Source organism: Tachysurus fulvidraco, chromosome 3 (genome assembly GCF_022655615.1).
Source record: "Tachysurus fulvidraco isolate hzauxx_2018 chromosome 3, HZAU_PFXX_2.0, whole genome shotgun sequence".
Taxonomy (NCBI): Eukaryota; Metazoa; Chordata; class Actinopteri; order Siluriformes; family Bagridae; genus Tachysurus; species Tachysurus fulvidraco.
The window spans coordinates 1283536-1302548 of record NC_062520.1 but is presented as its reverse complement, the minus strand read 5'-3'; the positions used below and the strand labels follow the sequence as shown (position 1 = coordinate 1302548).

General features: G+C 41.9%; 1 protein-coding gene across 6 annotated transcripts in view; it reads left to right on the top strand.

Moving 5' to 3' along the window:
- si:ch73-103b11.2 (ninein) overlaps positions 1–18184 on the top strand; it is a 69781-nt gene extending 51597 nt beyond the window's left edge. For 5 of the 6 annotated variants that reach the window (XM_047810700.1, XM_047810701.1, XM_047810703.1 and 2 more), the window contains 11 exons: positions 276–374; positions 2122–5916; positions 7678–7825; positions 9644–9749; positions 9886–10045; positions 10219–10326; positions 10421–10507; positions 13165–13318; positions 13769–13854; positions 13977–14031; positions 16310–18184. In XM_047810700.1, the coding sequence (XP_047666656.1) occupies positions 276–374; positions 2122–5916; positions 7678–7825; positions 9644–9749; positions 9886–10045; positions 10219–10326; positions 10421–10507; positions 13165–13318; positions 13769–13854; positions 13977–14031; positions 16310–16356 (4845 nt within the window). In that variant the 3' untranslated portion in view covers positions 16357–18184. The remainder of the gene's footprint in view (positions 1–275; positions 375–2121; positions 5917–7677; positions 7826–9643; positions 9750–9885; positions 10046–10218; positions 10327–10420; positions 10508–13164; positions 13319–13768; positions 13855–13976; positions 14032–16309) is intronic. The other variant, XM_047810702.1, reaches the window with a different exon arrangement.
- The last annotated feature ends 829 nt before the right edge of the window (positions 18185–19013 follow it).

Here is a 19013-nt window from a genome sequence, read left to right as displayed (position 1 = left end):
TTACACACTGGACACAATAATAATATACAAAATATATTTAATTTATGCATGCACACACACACACACACACACACACACACACACACACACACACACACACACAAAATACAGTCACAAATACAAATATACTATATTATTATTATTACTACAGTATATTTGTATTTGTGACTGTATTTTGTGTGTGTGTGTGTGTGTGTGTGTGTGTGTGTGTGTGTGTGTGTGTGTGTGTATGTGTGTGTGTGTGTGTGTGTGTGTGTATGTGTGTGTGTGGTCAGAACCAGAAAGAGTTAGTGAGGCTGCAGGAACAGAACACACTCCTACAGGGGCAGCTACACGATGCAGAGCAGAACGCACGGGAAGGTTATGTGTTGCAGGTACACACACACACACACACACACACACACACACACACACACACACACACACACACACACACACATATTGTGATGAGACAAGAGCATTAAATTGTATGTATGATGCTTTATCAAATCCACTTTAATACTCAAAACCATAATATAAAAAGGTTAAATTTATTTATAATAATCCAATATATGATTTTATAATAATAATAATAATAATAATAATAATAATAATAATAATAATAATAACACTTATACTTACACTATTAACACCTAAATCCTAAGCTAATTTACAATTTTCTATCTAATTTACATATTTGCTTTTAATTTGTAATTTGCTCAATAATAAGCATTGAAAACGTTTTTAATTGCTTGTGAAAATACAGTTTATTGTGTGTGTTTAAATTTAATTCCGTTGCTGTTAGCATGATTTACTAATCTCTCTCTCTGGGCTTTGACTTAAAGTCAAAAAGTCATTTGCCAAGATTAAAGCCAACCAAGCTTCAGGCTGTGCTTTTTGTCTTGTTTGTTTGTTTGTCTGTTCTTAAATCTTTTTAAATTCACATTGTTGTTTTGTATGCATGGCTTTTGTTTTGCTTTTTTAATAGTCCATACTTCTTATATAACATTTTCACTGGGTGCTGTATATCTGTCTATTTTTTATTTTACTTTGTTCCGTTTTGTTTCTGTGCACTTTTAAAGAGCACATTATTAAATTAAAGGTGGGGTCTCCGATGTTTGAGAAACGCTTCAGAAAACTGAGTCAGACCGCCAAACAAAACGAAAATCAAAACAAACGTGTATCCAGTGAGCAGAAAGGGGCGTGTCTTGTGAATATGGGTGGAGAGAGTGTTCGGTGCGCGTGTGTGACGTTAGCAGAAAGCGGTTTTAACATGGACATGGAGGATAAAAACAAAGAAAGAAAGAGAAGAAAGACTTATGATAAGGACAAGAAGTAGGACGTGTTAACATAGGATCAGCTTTCCAGCGCTGGAGAGAACTGAAGGAGCAGGAAGTTGGCCACATATTCACAGGTTGGAGTTTCCCGAGTCAATAACTCCTGAGCTAAACGCTGTTACTACACAAATAACACCTCTTTTCTATCGTAGTAATGTAGAGAGGCAGCTACAACCGCGTTTTGTGTAGTAACAGCGTTTAGCTCAGGAGTTATCGACTCGGGAAACTCCGACCTGTGAATATGTGGCCGACTTTACTTAAGACGCCGAGGCGCTTTTTTCCTTCTCGATAGGTGAGTAACGTTGGTTTTGCTTTGTTACACAGAACTAATATATGCCTTTGTCCTTTACATCATTATGCTTGTGTGGCATTTTTGCTTGTTTGTTTATCTACAATCGTATTGTTCTTCCCTTCAGCTATGATAAAGACACGTTTCTTTCTAGTTGACACCTGGGTTACGTACGTATGTGTGGGCGGAGCTATCGATACAGGGGTGGGACCCATTTGGTTTAGGAGCGTGTTTGTTTTGGTGATTTCAAATGTCAACATTGGCTTTCAAACAACGGAGACCCCACCTTTAAGTATTTCAACACAATCATCTTTTTTCTTTTTCTTTTTTTTATACCTTGAAGCACCCATTTTATTTTCATCTCATTACTTAGAAAAAGCACTGCAGAAAGCTTAAAGAGTTTAAAAGGTTGATTAGTCAAATCCTGAAATTCCCAGAAGAAGCCCCAGAGATGGAGATCCCAAGCCTTTTGGTATTTGAGCATAAGTACCCTTAACCACTGATTTCTCTTTAAAGTGTACCAGTGAACCAGGACAACCTTCATCCGATTCTACATCTTCTTCCACATCTCACCGAGTGCCATGGCAGCGCATGAGCAAGCTGAACAAGGAACTTAAGACAGAGCTGGAAGCTCAAAGACGGAAGCATGATCTAGCTAATCAGCAGGTCAACAGCCTGAGACGGAGCTACAGTGAGGCACAGGATTTGATTGGGCATCATGAGACTGAAATCGAGGCTCTGCAGGCAAAACTTGTATCTGCAATGACTGAAATTGTAGCAAGTGAGCAAGCAGTGGCTCGCATGCGCAGCGAGCTGAAGCTGGAACAGAGTCGTTGCCATGAGCGTGAAGAGGAGTGGATTTCCAATGAGAAAACCCTACGAGCACAATTACGGGACAGTGAGGAACGCCTCCGGGATGTGGAGGCAAGTTTGTTAGAAAAGACCCAGGCACTTAGACTATTGGAGAGACAGCAGGCCTTGCAACGGGATCAGCACAAGGAAGTGCAAAAGCTGCAGGAGAAGCTAAATGAGGTTACTGGATGTCTTATTGCAACAGAGGAGGCACATGCCCTAAGAGAGGAGCGGGAAAAGAAAGAGCAACGTTGCCTGGAGGAAAAGCATGAGCGAGAGCGACAAGGATTGAGTCGTAGGATTGCAGAGTCTGAGGAAAAGAGACTCAAAGCTGAGGAGCAACTTCAGGAAGCTCAGGACCAAGTAGAAACTCTCCTCAGAGGAGGTGCGGGAGATCGAGTAGAATCAGAAGTCAGGGAAGAGATGCTACGTTTGCAGCAGGTTCTGAATGAACAGGCAGATGTGATTGAGAACCTTCGGGAAAGTGTGAGAAGGCTGGAAGATGAGAGAGATCACCTTACGTGTCGCTGCCAGGAATTGGTTAATCAGATCGCAGAGGCAGACAGGGAGGTAGAAAAACTACAGGCACAGCTCAAAACAGAAGAGACAGACTACTACTCTTTGGAAAGCTCGTATGAGCGGGTTTCACAGGAGTTTGCAAGAATCACTCGTGTTTTGCAAGAGAAGGAAGAGGAAGTGCGACAGACAAAGGAGACATATGAGAAGCTGATGAGACAAAAAGACCAGGATATGAATGAAGCCCTTGTCAAGATGGCTGCTTTAGGTAGCAGCCTGGAGGACACTGAACAACGTTTAAAGGCAAAGGAAGAACTTCTTAGTCAAATTGGACCTAGAGAGGTGGAGCAAGAGTTGCAGGAGAAGCTGGTGGTAGCAGAGGATCGAATATCTGAACTGGAAGAGCATCTCAATGCTTTGCGTTTGGGGTACGCAAACCTTAGAATGGAGCGATGTGGATCTCAGGAGGATGTCCTTGACGCATTAGAAAAACGAACAGAGCATGATATATCCTTCTCTACCACTTCGTCTTTAACTCTTGCAAGAAGTAGCTCTGAGACAGAAGTGTCCTTTGCCAAACGACAGAGGATCCGCTTCTCCAACATTCAGTGCCAAAAGTACCACCAATCGCAGAGAATCGAAAGGATTCATCCAGATAACACATACCTGGAGTTTACTCAAGGGGAGCAGCAAGACCTTGTAACAGAAACAAGCCTGATCCTCACTGATGACACCATCCAGGACTTGTCCCAGGATATCAGCTTAGTCACTGACAACACATTTCAGTACTGCAGTGATACAGAAAAATTTTTGTCCATCATCCATGGGCTGGAGTCAAGGCTCCAGGCCACAGAAGAGAAGCTTAGAGATATCACATCAAAGAAGCAAAATGAAGATGGGTTGCTTGTCAACAAAGGTTTGATGGAAGTATGCTGTGATGATCCCCCTGTTGAACCAGACCAGTGTGAACCAGATGTTAAATTCTACTCTTGTTTGGGTGACATTGTACAGGATAGTGTCAACAATGAAGATTACAGAAAAGCTCTAGCTTTTGTGGAGTCATGCAGGGTTAGGGTTAGGGGGATTCTTAACAGTCAGCATGAAGAAGGAATAGCACAAGCACAAGTTCTCACCTTAGCTGAGATTGAGAAAGACTTGGTTAATGCATCCTTACACATTAGACAAGTTGCAGCACGATACAAAGAGTCACTTACCTGTCAGAGTGATGCCAAGACACAGATGGATAAAAGTGAAGTAAAGGTTCTTGCAAGAATGTTAGCCTTTGAAGGGACTGTTTTGGAGAAAATGGCATTTTCTCTTCAAGATCCAAAATCAGAACTAATGCAAAGTCTTAGTGAGATAAATAAAGAATCCCAACAGGTTATCATGAACCAGCAGGATTGCCTTTCTGTCATTTACACAGACATTCTGAAGAGGAAACTAAAATTACAGAATATTCTGATAAATGATCTAAAACATGAGCTCCACCAAGCACATACCTTTAGTACTGACAATTTGCTGACACCCGATAATAGTGTCTTTGCTCTAAATACAATTCACAATGCCTGTATCAATGCTGAACTTGCGTACTGCCTTCAGAACTTAAAGCACTCTTACCAAGACAAGTTTGCGGAACTTCAAAGAGACTTGGTCAAGGTAAAAGAGATCTTACAGCAAAGGGATTTAGCTGTGAGCGAAACAGCTATGCCTCTCAACACCAAAAATGTTGCCCAAGATGTTGGTGATAAAATGAATACTGTTACAGAGAACACTCTTTCTGACATCAACCCTCCTGAACTTGCCCCTTATGCACAGCAGATAGAGAGGGAAGAAGCTCACACTCTTGCTCAAGAAATAATAGAAAGACACTTAGCTGGAATCATGTGTTTGTGTGTCACGGAATCGGTGGCATCGCTGGATACTAGGCAAGAGAGTCTCATTACTGAGCTAAAGGGACAAGCCAAGGTCCTTTACCACTTGTCTGAACAGCTGGAAAAGGCATGTGAGGAAGATAACAGCTCTGTCCTTTGTGGACTTCCAGGTCAAATCCAAGCGGTTTTAGGACCTAGAGACACCAGCATGTACAAGACTCTCAGCATGCACGAGGCTCTGATTCAAGTGCAGGTAGCTTATGTTGCCTGTCGACTAAGAGCTGAACATGAGAGGGAGCTTTCACTCTGCCAGGAGACTAGCCACAGTATGGCCACTTTGGTCCAGGAGCATGCCCAGCATGTAGCAGCCATCCACCAGCGTTTCCAAAGTAGCCTAGAAGATGAAAGGATTCATTACTTCAAGACAATAAACTCTATTCAGGAAGAAAATGAAACTCTACGAGAGGAGGCAGCAAAGCATCTTAAAGAGATGGGAAGGCAGCAGGAGCAGATTGTGCAAATGGAAGAGGCATTCCAGAGGGAGATACGGGAGATGAAAAGAATGCATGCAGAAGAATTTGGCCGAGCAGAGCAGGATCGAGCAACCAGCGAGCAAGCATTAATCCAACGTGCGGAAAACACACAACAAAAGCTCGAAATCCTGCTGCAAGAGGTTGAGGGAGCAGAGTTAATGCACAATGAACACATATGCAAGCTGGAGCATGAACTTCGTGGGAAGGTTCAGGAACTTGAAAATGTACATCAGGAAGAAATTCAGAAACTTCACGACCGGTACAGTCAGACTATCCGCACTCTCGGAGAGAGATTAGAGACTATAGCAGATGATACACATCATCCTTCTACAGCAGAGGCACTAGTTGAGGGCCATTTTGAGGAGGGGAAAGGGCACGAACAGGAGGTGAGCACAGACTCAATGTCACTGTTGAGAAGTCGTGTGCAGGAGCTGGAGTTGCAGATGATGAACATGCGCGATGAACTGGAGAACAAACCACCAGATGGAGACATGGCCAGTCTGCGAGAAAAGTACCAGAAAGACTTCGACAGTCTTAAGGTCACAATCACACTATCACTTTAAACAAGTCACCTGAATGTAGATGATTTGTGTAGGTTGCATCACCTGCAGAGTTTTATTCCATCGCGTTGTAGTGATCAGTAAAAGGTAGCTGATCAAATGAGAGACATTTTTTTCAATCGGTTGCAAATATAAAATTTATTTATAAATTCTTCAAGATACACAATATATATATATGTATTTACATAAAATATAAAAATATCTTCTCAGCTCTGGACACATGACACCAAACTGCATGCTGCACTGTCTTTGACATCCTACTATTATTACTACTATTACTAATAGGTTTGGGGTTGTGCAAGATTAACTCAGGTTATGGCCGACAAATGTGAACATTGGATAGTAATTATTGTATAAGCAATAGTATCATTAAATTTACACTAAATTTACAAATTGTAGTGTGATTAAATTGGAAAAAAGGAGTTTTCAATTCAAATTTATTTGTATAGCACTTTTTACAACTGACATTGTCTCAAAGCAGCTTTACGGAACATAAACAGAACAAAAGGTTAATATTTTTAACAAAAGATTAACAGTTTTAACTTTAAATAGAATAATTGTAGAATATCGTCGCTGTCGGGCGGAAACCTCGTACCTCCAGGGTTGATTCCCGCCTCCGCCTTGTGTGTGTGGAGTTTGCATGTTCTCCCCGTGCCTCGGGGGTTTCCTCCGGGTACTCCGGTTTCCTCCCCCGGTCCAAAGACATGCATGGTAGTTGATTGGTATCTCTGGAAAATTGTCCGTAGTGTGTGAGTGAATGAGAGTGTGTGTGTGTGTGTGTGTGTGTGCCCTGTGATGGGTTGGCACTCCGTCCAGGGTGTATCCTGCCTCGATGCCCGATGACGCCTGAGATAGGCACAGGCTCCCCGTGACCCGAGAAGTTTGGATAAGTGGTAGGAAATGAGTGAGTGAGTGAGTGAGAGATGCTATCGGTCAGTCCCCACGTGGGTCTGTTATTTTTATAAGTTATTAACCGATCTAAAGTCTTGAAAATAGCTTGAGCGCAAATCTCTTAACTCCACTGGACACTTCAACTGTCCACCCCTACTTCACTCCGCGGGAGAGCTTTGCGGCATATCCTCAAGATTAAGAGTCGCAACGAATCAACACGTCTTCTGAGGTAAATAAATCCTCAGAATGAAAAAAAAATACAAAAATGAAAAAAAAATCTTGACCCCCGCTAGTTTTGGTGCTCGTCTGAGGACAGGAATTCAGCGCAAGACAGTCCCCTGCGATGCGGACTAAACCCTGTGCATTTTTTTAATTTCCTGAAAAATAACGCTTTTGGAGATACGAGGATTCCGCCCGACAGCGACGATATAAACATTACCACAACTTACATTTTTAGGCTGACATCAAAAATCTAATTTATCTAATAATCTTATTTAATATAATTAAATAAATTGTGTGCACAGAAATGAATAATTGACACTTCTGAAATTAGCTCTCGATGATGATAAACAGTTTAATCACAGCCAGGTGTTTACCTTGTGGTTATTTAGTAAATGTGTAGATTTCTACATAACTGTTCTTTGATTAAGTGAAAGTTTTGAGCGATTCTACTGAGAGAGTAAAACTCAGCTGTCCTGCTGAATGAACCTCTGAATGAATAGAACTTCCCTAAAATGATGCTTCCTAACAATATAAAACAGTGACAGTAATAATATGTATTGAATGTTTAGTATCATGTGATTATAATTGCTAGTGTGTGTGTATAAAGGTGTGTGTGTGTTCTTGTAGGAGACATGTGAGCGTGGGTTTACGGCGATGGAGGAAACTCATCAGAAGGTGATTGAGGATCTTCAGCGTCAGCATCAACGTGAGATTAACAAACTGCTGGAGGAGAGAGAGAGACTGCTGGAGGAAGAGACGAACGCCACCATTGCTGGTAATCATTAACAACTTAATAACTAGAACTAGTAAGAACAAAAAGGGATGTACTGATCAGTGTTGTGCTAGTTACTAAGGAATAGGAACTAGTTACCGTTACTAGTTACTTCATTCAAAAAGTAACTTAAATAATCAACAAAATAATTGAGTTACTTTTTGAATGAAGTAACTAGTAACGTTAAGGCATAAAAGGGCATTAATGGGAACTTTTTAGGTACTTTATTAAATAAAAGTCTTTAATGTTCCCATTAATGCCCTTTTACTGTATGCCTTACGGTCTATACAAACACAACACTGTCCCTAACTAACAGTCCGGTTAAAGTCTAGTCGCTGTTGTTTGGCTAGAGCGGCTTGAGTCACTTCGAGTGTGTCCACCGACACCGGGTTAGATTCTAGCTTGGTCGAGGCCTGTAGTTTCTACCTCCAGATTGGATTTGCTGTTAATGGCAGTAGATGGAACTTCGAACCAGAAACACACAGCTTACATTTGACTAAAAGTTTTTGTCTTTATGCTCAACTAAAGTGTAATAATAAGCACATTTCCACTTAGAGAAACTCGTCTCGCCGTTACTGCCGCACATATATGAATAAACGGAAACACGCCCACACGGAAACACGCCCACACGGAAACACGCCCACACGGAAACACGCCCACACAGAAACACGCCCACACAGAAACACGCCCACATAAGAAACACGCCCACATAAGAAACACGCCCACACGGAAACACGCCCACACGGAAACACGCCCACACGGAAACACGCCCACACAGAAACACGCCCACATAGAAACACGCCCACACAGAAACACGCCCACACAGAAACACGCCCACACAGAAACACGCCCACATAAGAAACATGCCCACACGGAAACACGCCCACACAGAAACACGCCCACACAGAAACACGCCCACATAAGAAACACACCCACACAGAAACACACCCAAACAGAAACACGCCCACACAGAAACACGCCCACACAGAAACACGCCCACATAAGAAACACGCCCACACAGAAACACACCCAAACAGAAACACGCCCACATAAGAAACACGCCCACATAGAAACACACCCACACATAAACATGCCCAAACAGAAACACGCCCACACAGAAACAAGCCCACACAGAAACACGCCCATACAGAAACACGCCCACACAGAAACACGCCCACACAGAAACACGCCCACACAGAAACACGCCCACACAGAAACACGCCCACAGTGCGGCGTCTTGGTGTTTACAGGTTGGCATCCACAGATCCTACACTGCGTCGCTGCTGTAAACAGGTCAGTCTGTAGGTTACACTTTAGTCTAAATGTATACATTCATACGGACAAACGCACCGTATGGTAACGCTAACGGTGTTACTTTATGTAATGTGTTAGAGTATTAGTTACTGTCAAAAGTAACTGCGTTACAGTAACACGTTACTGCACAACACTAGTACTGATATAGGAAAATAATGACATTCGGGGAGGCAAAGTGTTTTATTCCACTACAAGCTCTGCTTGACTCTGAACGTTAGACAGTGCTCACACTGGAGACTCCTTCTCCTCACAGAAAACATGACCACATCAATGATTACTCACATGATCATTTTATACTTTATAGATGTCACAGTAAGGCCTTTAGTAAGTGGTGTTATAACTAGTTTTGGGATAAACTACTAAAGTTTCAGATTTATTGCATGCATCTGTGGTGTGTGTGTGTGTGTGTGTGTGTGTGTGTGTGTGTGTGTGTGTGTGTGTGTGTGTGTGTGTGTGTGTGTGTGTGTGTGTGTGTGTGTGTGTGTGTGTGTGTGTGTGTGTGTGTAGCGATTGAGGCAATGAAAAATGCTCATCGTGAAGAGTTGGAGAAAACACAGCGAGCACAGCTGAGTGGAGACGACGCAGACATTGAACAACTGCGCATGCAGTACGAGTGAGTACACACATGGGATGTAAAGACATGTGGGACTGAGATCATCATTTCTCTTTGTGTCACTGTGCTTTTATGTGTGTTTGTGTTTCTATGTTTTTGTTTGTATTTATTTGTGTGCGTTTGTGTGTGTGTATAGAGAGGACTTACAGTCAATCCACCGTGAGCTGGAGGTGTTGTCAGAGCAGTACTCTCAGAAATGTCTGGAGAACACACACCTCGCTCAGGCACTAGAGGCTGAGAGACAGGCACTACAGCAGTGTCAGAGAGAGAATCAACAACTCCACACACACAACCAGGTACACACACACACACACACACACACACACACACACACACACACGCACACACACACAACAGCCTGGTACAAACATACTTTATTTATTTGTGTGTGTGTGTTTGTGTGTGTGTGTGTGTGTGTGTGTGTGTGTGTGTGTGTGTGTGTGTGTGTGTGTGTGTGTGTGTTTGTAAGGAGCTGAATAACCGTCTGACGGTGGAGATCTCTCGCATGCGTTCCTGCTATAGTGGAGAGAAAACACCATCACCTCTCACACAGGGCAAAGACCTTTATGAACTGGAGGTAAAAAACACACATTCATACGTATAATCACATATTTTGTTATAATACACACGTGGTACAAACATTCTCACACTCAGTATGTATTGTGCTTTAGGTCCTGCTACGTATAAAGGATTCAGAAATACAGTACCTGAAACAGGAGATCAACTCACTAAAAGATGAGCTTCAGTCTGCATTGAGGGTACACACACACACTCACACACACACACACACACACACACACACACACACACACACACACACACACACACACACACACACAAAGCTACAGTCATGCTTTGTGGGGACATTTCTATATATGTCATTATGTATAAATACTGTACACGTCTCATTATATAAAGTCAAACACTTGCTTTCTGTTGACTTTAGTGCACAGTGAGGACAATAATACAATGTGTGTTTTGGCAAAAACCCTTAATAATCATCTATTGATCTTGTAATCCTTATATATATCTGACCTATGAACATGTTTACATGCTTTAAAGTCAGATTTTTCCCCAAATGTGAAAACAGAATATCACATTGAAGGTTTTCGTTCACTCCCTTCTCAGGGAACTGGGTTACATACGTAACCTGGTGTAGTTCCCTTTTGAGGGAACTCGACATCGCATCATAATTGATGCTATGGGAACGCCAATGCAGCCTCATGTCTGAAGATGTCTGAGACATGTTTTGACTCAGAGGTCGTGAAAGGGCATGAACAAGTTTGGAGCAAAGCACGACTAGTCTTGAAAGACACAGAACCCAGGAGTGGGGTCAAGGTGATAAAATCTATTACAGGTGTGATCCTGGAGGGTAATGACCCTAGCCAGAATGCTGGACAAGGCGATACAGAATTTACATTCCATTGCCTCACAAGGGGCATCCCTGAAGCCAGGACCCAGGAGGGGAGACTTGGTCTGCAGGAAAGCATCAGCCCCCTGTCACCGTGCAGAAAGTTAGAGACCAGAGAGCAGGCATGGGACTTGTAGCAATGACTGCCCCTTATACTTCAATGTAGAGGGTGATAGGCCATTAAAGAGGTCCTATCTGCAGGAACTCTGTTACTCCAGAGGTAAAGTTCACCTTGGTTGGGAGTCCAGAGGCTAGGAGCTGGTCCCCTTTAGGTGCAAGACCAAGAGGTTCCAAATCTCAGTGTCGGGGTAGAGAATCCCCCCCTGCACTTGAGAGATGTGGTTCCTCCAGAACTCTTAAGGAGCATTAAACAACCTATTATATCTATCCAATCGAATATTTTATATATAACTTTTGTTTTCCTAATCTAGAGAGATGGGACAAACAATCGCATAAATGTACACAGAGCGCTTCCTGAAGCTGGAGTAATGTGACGTAGCTCAGAATCAGAATACTTTATTTATCCCCAGGGGGAAATTGGGTTTGTTACCACAGCTTCAAGTCACCAAAATAAGAATACAAAAAAGCCGCCCTTTTTATTGTCTTGCTGGCATGCTCCATTTTGTCACATGACATAAGTCCTCAAGGACCTTACTGGGCAAAGCGAATGCAGCCTCCCCTGCTCTGCCAACTTATGGGTTGGAGGACAGTAGGCCTGTAGGATGACTGGACAACCTGCTATCCTGGGCAACTTAGGGACATATCCAGTCTTAGGGTGCAGGATAGCCTTGGACATACCAGGGGCAAATTTTAGGCAGGCAGGGGTGATTGACTGGGTCTGCAAATCTCCCACTCTTTTGAGAGAGAAGAATCTTCAAGGTCCCAGAAATGATGGTGCAGTCTGCAGGAAGGTCTCAGCCACCTGGAGGCCCCTGATGGCATCCACATACACCTTTAAAGTAGATGGGGACAGGCCAAGAGAAAGGCGAGGCTGCTAGAACTTCCAGCACTTTACCAACCCGGGAAGTGAACTGTATCCTAACAGAGTTCATTGCACTATAGGCGGAAAAGACTCCACTTCAGGGCTTCCTAGTGGATGGAGCCCTAGCATTCAGTAAAGTCTCCATCACCTCAAATGAGAGGCCATGTGGAAAGCAGCATGCTTTCTTCCAGGTCGGGAGAAATTGCTGTGCTAGCTCCCAAAACCAAACCAAGCGAAAGGACCCATCTCTTGCTCCGCTTCCTCTAACTCAACCTGCCTCTGACCTGAACCACGATGTGCAGACACTTGGCTGGAAAATACAGCCCAGCTGGACCGGAGCTTGCAGAGAGGGAATTTCTGGCATTGCACGCAGACAGCTCCCTTGAGACCCCAGCGGACATGCTCCACTCCCAAACAAAGGAGTGTGTGTTTTTTTGCACTAGACTGACAGGACAGACAATCGAGAAAAGCTGGAGTAATGTGATGTAGATCCTCTTATATGGACATGCTGGCACCACATCACGTCGTCACATGTCCTTCCCTATCCATTAAACTGGCGTGCGCCCAGAGCGTCGGACACGACTTTCTGAAGGAAGCATCAACCCTGACGCAGCATCGATTTCCCTTGAAAGGGAACTGCAGTTTGTCTATTTTTCGAAAAATTCATCTACAGCAACGTCTGACATGTTTAAGGGCATGTCGATACTAAAAAGTTTATTGAAATGGACCCATGCAATTATAACACCATAAGAATTTAGTTTAATATTAGTAGTGAGGACATTAGTTGGAACTTTTTATAAACATTTTTATAGCTGTAGAATTTTTACAGGTAAACACAGACTCCATTTATGCTCCAAGTGCAAACATAGTTAGGAAACAACTAGAAATAAAATTGTCTTCATTTCACAACATTTTGCATTATTGAAGTAAAAGGAAACATTATTGTGCAGTAGAGATATTATAAATGTTAAAAAATGTGTGTGTGTGTGTGTGTGTGTGTGTGTGTGTGTGTGTGTGTGCAGGATAAGAAGTATGCATCTGATAAGTATAAGGACATCTACACAGAGCTGAGCATCGTGAGAGCTAAAGCTGATTGTGACATCAGCAAACTAAGGGAAAAACTACTGGCTGCGACAGAAGCCCTCGGGGAAAGAGACACACACACACCAGGATATGGTAAAGAATCTCCTCAGTGTTGTACAAACATGTACACACACACACACACACACACACACACACACACACACACACACACACTCACACCCACACAAACACAAACACACAAAGACAGGACAAAAGACAAGACAAAAGACAAGAATTCCTTGCTGCCATAGACAAAGCAGCACGGCTAAATACTAATGACAATCAGACACATAAGGGACAGGTGTGCTGAGGCGGGAAGGCGTAGACAAGGGCGGGGCAGCCACGTGAACACAGGACGTAAACAAAAGCACATGGAAAGTCTGGGCTAGATCCTGACATATATAACCATGTTGTATCAGGAGTGACCGCTGCATGCTACTGCCACACCGCCATGTTGGATTTGTATATGTCATGCATGTGTGTATTAAAGAATGTGTGTGTGTGTGTGTGTGTGTGTGTGTGTGTGTGTGTGTGTGTTTACAGATATCATGAAGTCGAAGAGTAACCCTGACTTCCTGAAGAAAGAACGCTCAGCGGTTTCTCGGCAGATCCGTGGAGCGAGGTCTAAGGTGAGACCCTCCACTTTATGTGTCCAGATTGTGTGAACATGAGTGTGTTCAGTAAGTCAATGTGTGTGTGAGCGTGTTGTATAAAAGTTAAAGTCTACCTCTCGTGTATATTGCTCTGTCAGTCTGTGAGTGAGGAGATGCCTTTGGATAGCTGCTCCTGCCCCTTCAGTGATATAGGTATTGTATACTTCTGGAATAAGCCTCACATTTGCATGTCGTTTCCATGACTCAGCATGCCCCTCCCCCCCACGCCCCTCCCCCACACTCTCTCAGTGGGGTTATCCTGGTGTTTTTATCTGCTGTACTGATCCTGTGTGTTTCTGGAGCTGTTTAGTTTTGGGGTAACACTGATGTTACTCATAACGAGGTTTGGCACACTGAAATCATCCAGATTAGGTCAGAGAGGGCAAAATGTTAGGTGACTGTAGTCATCATTTTAGCTCATTGAATTATCCGTTATTGGTGACTGTAGTGATCCGGTTCAGTGGGAATAAATAGATCCAGTTTAGGTAGCTGAAGTGATCCAGTTTAGGTCACTGATGTGATCCAGTTCAGGTCACTGATATGATCCAGTTCAGTGGGAATAAATAAATCCAGTTTATGTCACTGATGTGATCCAGTTCAGGTCACTGATGTGATCCAGTTCAGTGGGAATATATAGATCCAGTTTAGGTAGCTAAAGTGATCCAGTTTAGGTCACTGATATAATCCAGTTCAGGTCACTGATGTGATCCAGTTTGGGTAGCTAAAGTGATCCAGTTTAGGTCACTGATGTGATCCAGTTCAGGTCACTGCTATGATCCAGTTCAGTGGGAATAAATAGATCCAGTTTAGGTCACTGATGTGATCCAGTTGAACACACAGAAATGATCCTTGTAGGTGAGTAGGCTTGGTGCTGAGGTTGTGATTATTTACAGAAATAATTCATATTAGTGACTGTGTTTAGAGGATTGTGTTTAGAGGATTGTACTGAGTCATTTGTATACTGTACAATGTTCATGTGTATCTGTCCTGTAGTGTTGTGTATTTTCTGTCTGCACTGTCTTTTGTCTTAAGTTACACAAAATACACTTTATGTGACTAGAACAATTGACTTTAAGTCCTTAGCTGTGTGTTGTTCTGTGTAGCACTGTGGTACTGTGTAAGGCTGTGTACGGTGACAGATGTATATACAGTTTAAATGACAATAAAAGCTTTTCTACTTGACATTTATGTTAGTTACATCATCAGAGCAGCATCCAGTAACCGCAATGCTTGGATCTTGTAGTGTGTTAACCTGTTTCTGTTTGTTTCTGTTTGTGTGTGTATTTGCTTGCTGATTCCTATTGTGTATTTCTTCTTGTGTTGTGTATTTGTGTGTAGTTTTGTGATTATTCATTCATTCATTTTCTACCGCTTATCCGAACTTCTCGGGTCACGGGGAGCCTGTGCCTATCTCAGGCGTCATCGGGCATCGAGGCAGGATACACCCTGGACGGAGTGCCAACCCATCACAGGGCACACACACACACTCTCATTCACACACACACTCTCACGCTACGGACAATTTCCCAGAGATGCCAATCAACCTACCATGCATGTCTTTGGACCGGGGGAGGAAACCGGAGTACCCGGAGGAAACCCCCGAGGCACGGGGAGATCATGCAAACTCCACACACACAAGGCGGAGGTGGGAATCGAACCCCCAACCCTGGAGGTGTGAGGCGAATGTGCTAACCGCTAAGACACCGTGCTCCCCCTATTGTGATTATTTTAATTGGAATCCTAGAGTGTTGGTGTGTCTGTCTTTGTGTGTCCTGTGTACATCTGACCAAAAAAAACATGATTGTTTTTGTGCCTTAGCTACGAGGTGGTGTTTTTATGGACTTTTTTAGTTATAGATAATAAAAGTCATGAATCTTCTAAAAATACACTAAAAAAGTGAATGTTTGTGACTTAAACAATTAAAAATAAACTAGATAGAATCTACATATTTTTATGACATGAGCTATAAGTATATAATCTCCTTTATTCAAAATGATTTTGAAGGTTATTACAGCTGTTTATTTCTTATATTCAGTGTAAACTCCGGTCATGTGACACATCAGGTCATGTGACTGTGATGACCTGTAAACATGATGCTGACCACAGGTCAGGGTTTAGATGGTGGCTTGTTTAAGCTTCACTATTGCAGTGTAAGTAAATTGCAGCCCAGAAAGGTTTTAGTTAAATGTGCCGTAACCATAGCAACAAGTGTACAGGTAAGTCTTTTGGTATCAGAGCTGGGTTCAGAAAGTTCAACGAAACCACAATGAACTTATTATCATCAGTTATGAAGCAGATAAAGTAAAAAAAGTAAACAGAGGAAGCGCTTCGTCGTGTTAGTGTTATCTGATGATGCGAGGCGTCTTGTGGGCGGGGCTTTATGTATGATTGACAGCTGTGTAATACTCTCACCTCTTTCTCTTCTTCTCAGAGTCTGAAAGAGGGATTAACAGTGCAGGAACGGATGAAGCTGTTTGAAGCGAAAGACACGAGGAAGATATGAACAACTTTTACACACACACACACACACCCCCACACACACACACACACACACACACACACACACACATCCATGAACAAACATATTCACAAGATTATTCTGTGTAATTACTTTGTTACAGTCAGTGAAGAGACATCAGCTGCTTAGTTTATTATTGTTGTGTGTGTGTGTGTGTGTGTGTGTGTGTGTGTGTGTGTGTGTGTGTGAGAGAGAGAGAGAGAATTTGCCAACTGCTGTATAACTTTTGTTAAGAGAGTATCAGTCATTTTAAGAATCAGAGTTATTCTAAGAGAGCCAGCTGTAATTTTGCTAACAATGTTGTAAATAAGGTGTGTGTGTGTGTGTGTGTGTGTGTGTGTGTGTGTGTGTGTGTGTGTGTGTGTGTGTGTGTGTGATTCTAGCTCATTTTATAACTCGTTTTTTAATACACAGCTCATTCTAAGTCAGTTTTCCTCACAGCTCATTCAGTGTTATAGATGATCTGATTATTTTTATGTCCCGCGGCTCGGTACACTTACGGCTGACGCGACAGACAGCCGTGTGTTAATTACACACTAGTGTTAAGTGTGTAGTTTAGAGTAACGTATACGACACTGCATCAACAAACAAACAAACACAATTATATAGCCGTGCCTGTGCTATCGTAGCCAAATCGCTAAGCTAGCTAGCATGTGAGATTAGCACAGCAACGCTAAACAAATGGTTTCGCTAAGTTTACCGCTATACCTGATGTCACCTTGCAGTGCATTGTGGGAAATACACAGCGAGAATACCACTGTAAGGAGAACTGAACAATAAATAACTTTCATTAAAATTTAAAGATAAAGTTATAGTGCCTGTGCAAAAGTTTATACACCCTTAAGACAAGGTTTTATTGTTTGAATTCATTTAAAACTCATTTGATTGTGTTCAGTTTCACAGACATTCCTTCATCTGTATAAACACAATGATTTCTTCTTCTTCTGCTTAGTATTATTATTATTATTATTATTATTATTATTATTATTATTATTATTATTATTATTAGTGTTAATCGTATAAAATCCCTACCCAGAAGTTGGGATATTTGTAACCCTCTTGTTTTAATGTGAATATTTAATATAATCACGGTCTAATTACTTTAGCAGCTGCTTCTCGTCCTCTGAAGAGTTTCTTAAAAAATGTTCTTTCAGATGATTTTTTGTTCATTTCTGTTTTTTTATTTTATTGTCTTGGCCACACCCACATTTTACTTTTAACTTTTAATGTTGGAACCACAGAATAGAGATGTTTCTCCTTCCCTTCAGGACCCTCAGGTTTATTCTTTAGTGCTGGTTTTTGTTCAGCGTTCGAAGTAAATCGTAACTAATTTGCATAAAACGAACACACTCTTAGTTCACAAGTAATTTTACTGCTGCTGGTGTTAAATTAAATCTCTATGTTCTCTCTGATCGGCTCTGTTTTAAATGGACGTGTGTGTGTGTGTGTGTGTGTGTGTGTGTGTGTGTGTGTGTGTGTGTGTGTGCGCATGAGCATCTTTACTTGATGTAGTGTTTTTAAAAAGCTGTGTTTGCTCACGTTTGCTCATTTCTGGTGCACACACGCGCGTGTGTGTGTGTGTGTGTGTGTGTGTGTGTGTGTGTGTGTGTGTTTTGGAGAGAAATAGAGTTTATTCTGTGCTGAATTTATATTTTAAGCGAGTGTAAGGTTTTATTAAACACACTCACTGTAAGTCCCTGTATAGTGTTAAATACTCGGCGTTGTGTATATATCTGTTTCACAGAGGTTTTGTTTAATGTTTAAAAATAAAAAATATCTTACTCAATATCTCTATATGGAAAAATAAATAAATATATATATACCTTTTTTATTATTTTGGTGTGAATGTGGAACGTCTTCAATAAATATTTAAAAATCTCCCTTTTTGTTTTAATGCTTTTATACAATTCATTCATTCATTCATTCATTCATTCATTTTCTACATTTTATACAATTCATTAATTTATTTTAAATGAAATGCTGTAATGTTGTGGGTACAGTAGATATCGTTATACCACTAATTAGCTGCAGCAATAATTATGAACTGAAAATAAGTCAAGTGTGTGTGTGTGTGTGTGTGTGTGTGTGTGTGTGTGTGTGTGTGTGTGTGTGAAATATTTCCTATTGGTCGGTTTAACCTGTCTGATGACTTCCTTTTCTCTCTTCCTTCTTTCCATTCTTGCTTGTTCTTAAGGCGTTGTTTTAATTTGGCCGCGCGCACACACACACACACACACACACACACACACACACACACACACACACACACACACACACACACACACACACAGTGGCCAGATTCATTCATTCATTCTTTTGAGCACACATGTAACATCTCTTTGACATCCAACAAATATCTGTGAAATCCTTTTGGAAATCTCAGCAGTGACTTATTTGTTGGAGCAAGTTCTATTTATGCTTCAGTTTTTTGTGTCTAGTGGAGTATAGAAAATTCTACATAAGGAGGGTGGTGTTAAACTACGTCAGGAGGCTTCTTGGCCTAGTAGACCTCTGCTGGAGAAGGGCCTGGACATCAGTAGTTTTTGCCAACATTCAACTACAACAATCACCTTTTGTACATCTTGGTAAGATCATGCCTCCTAATCAAACTAAAGCT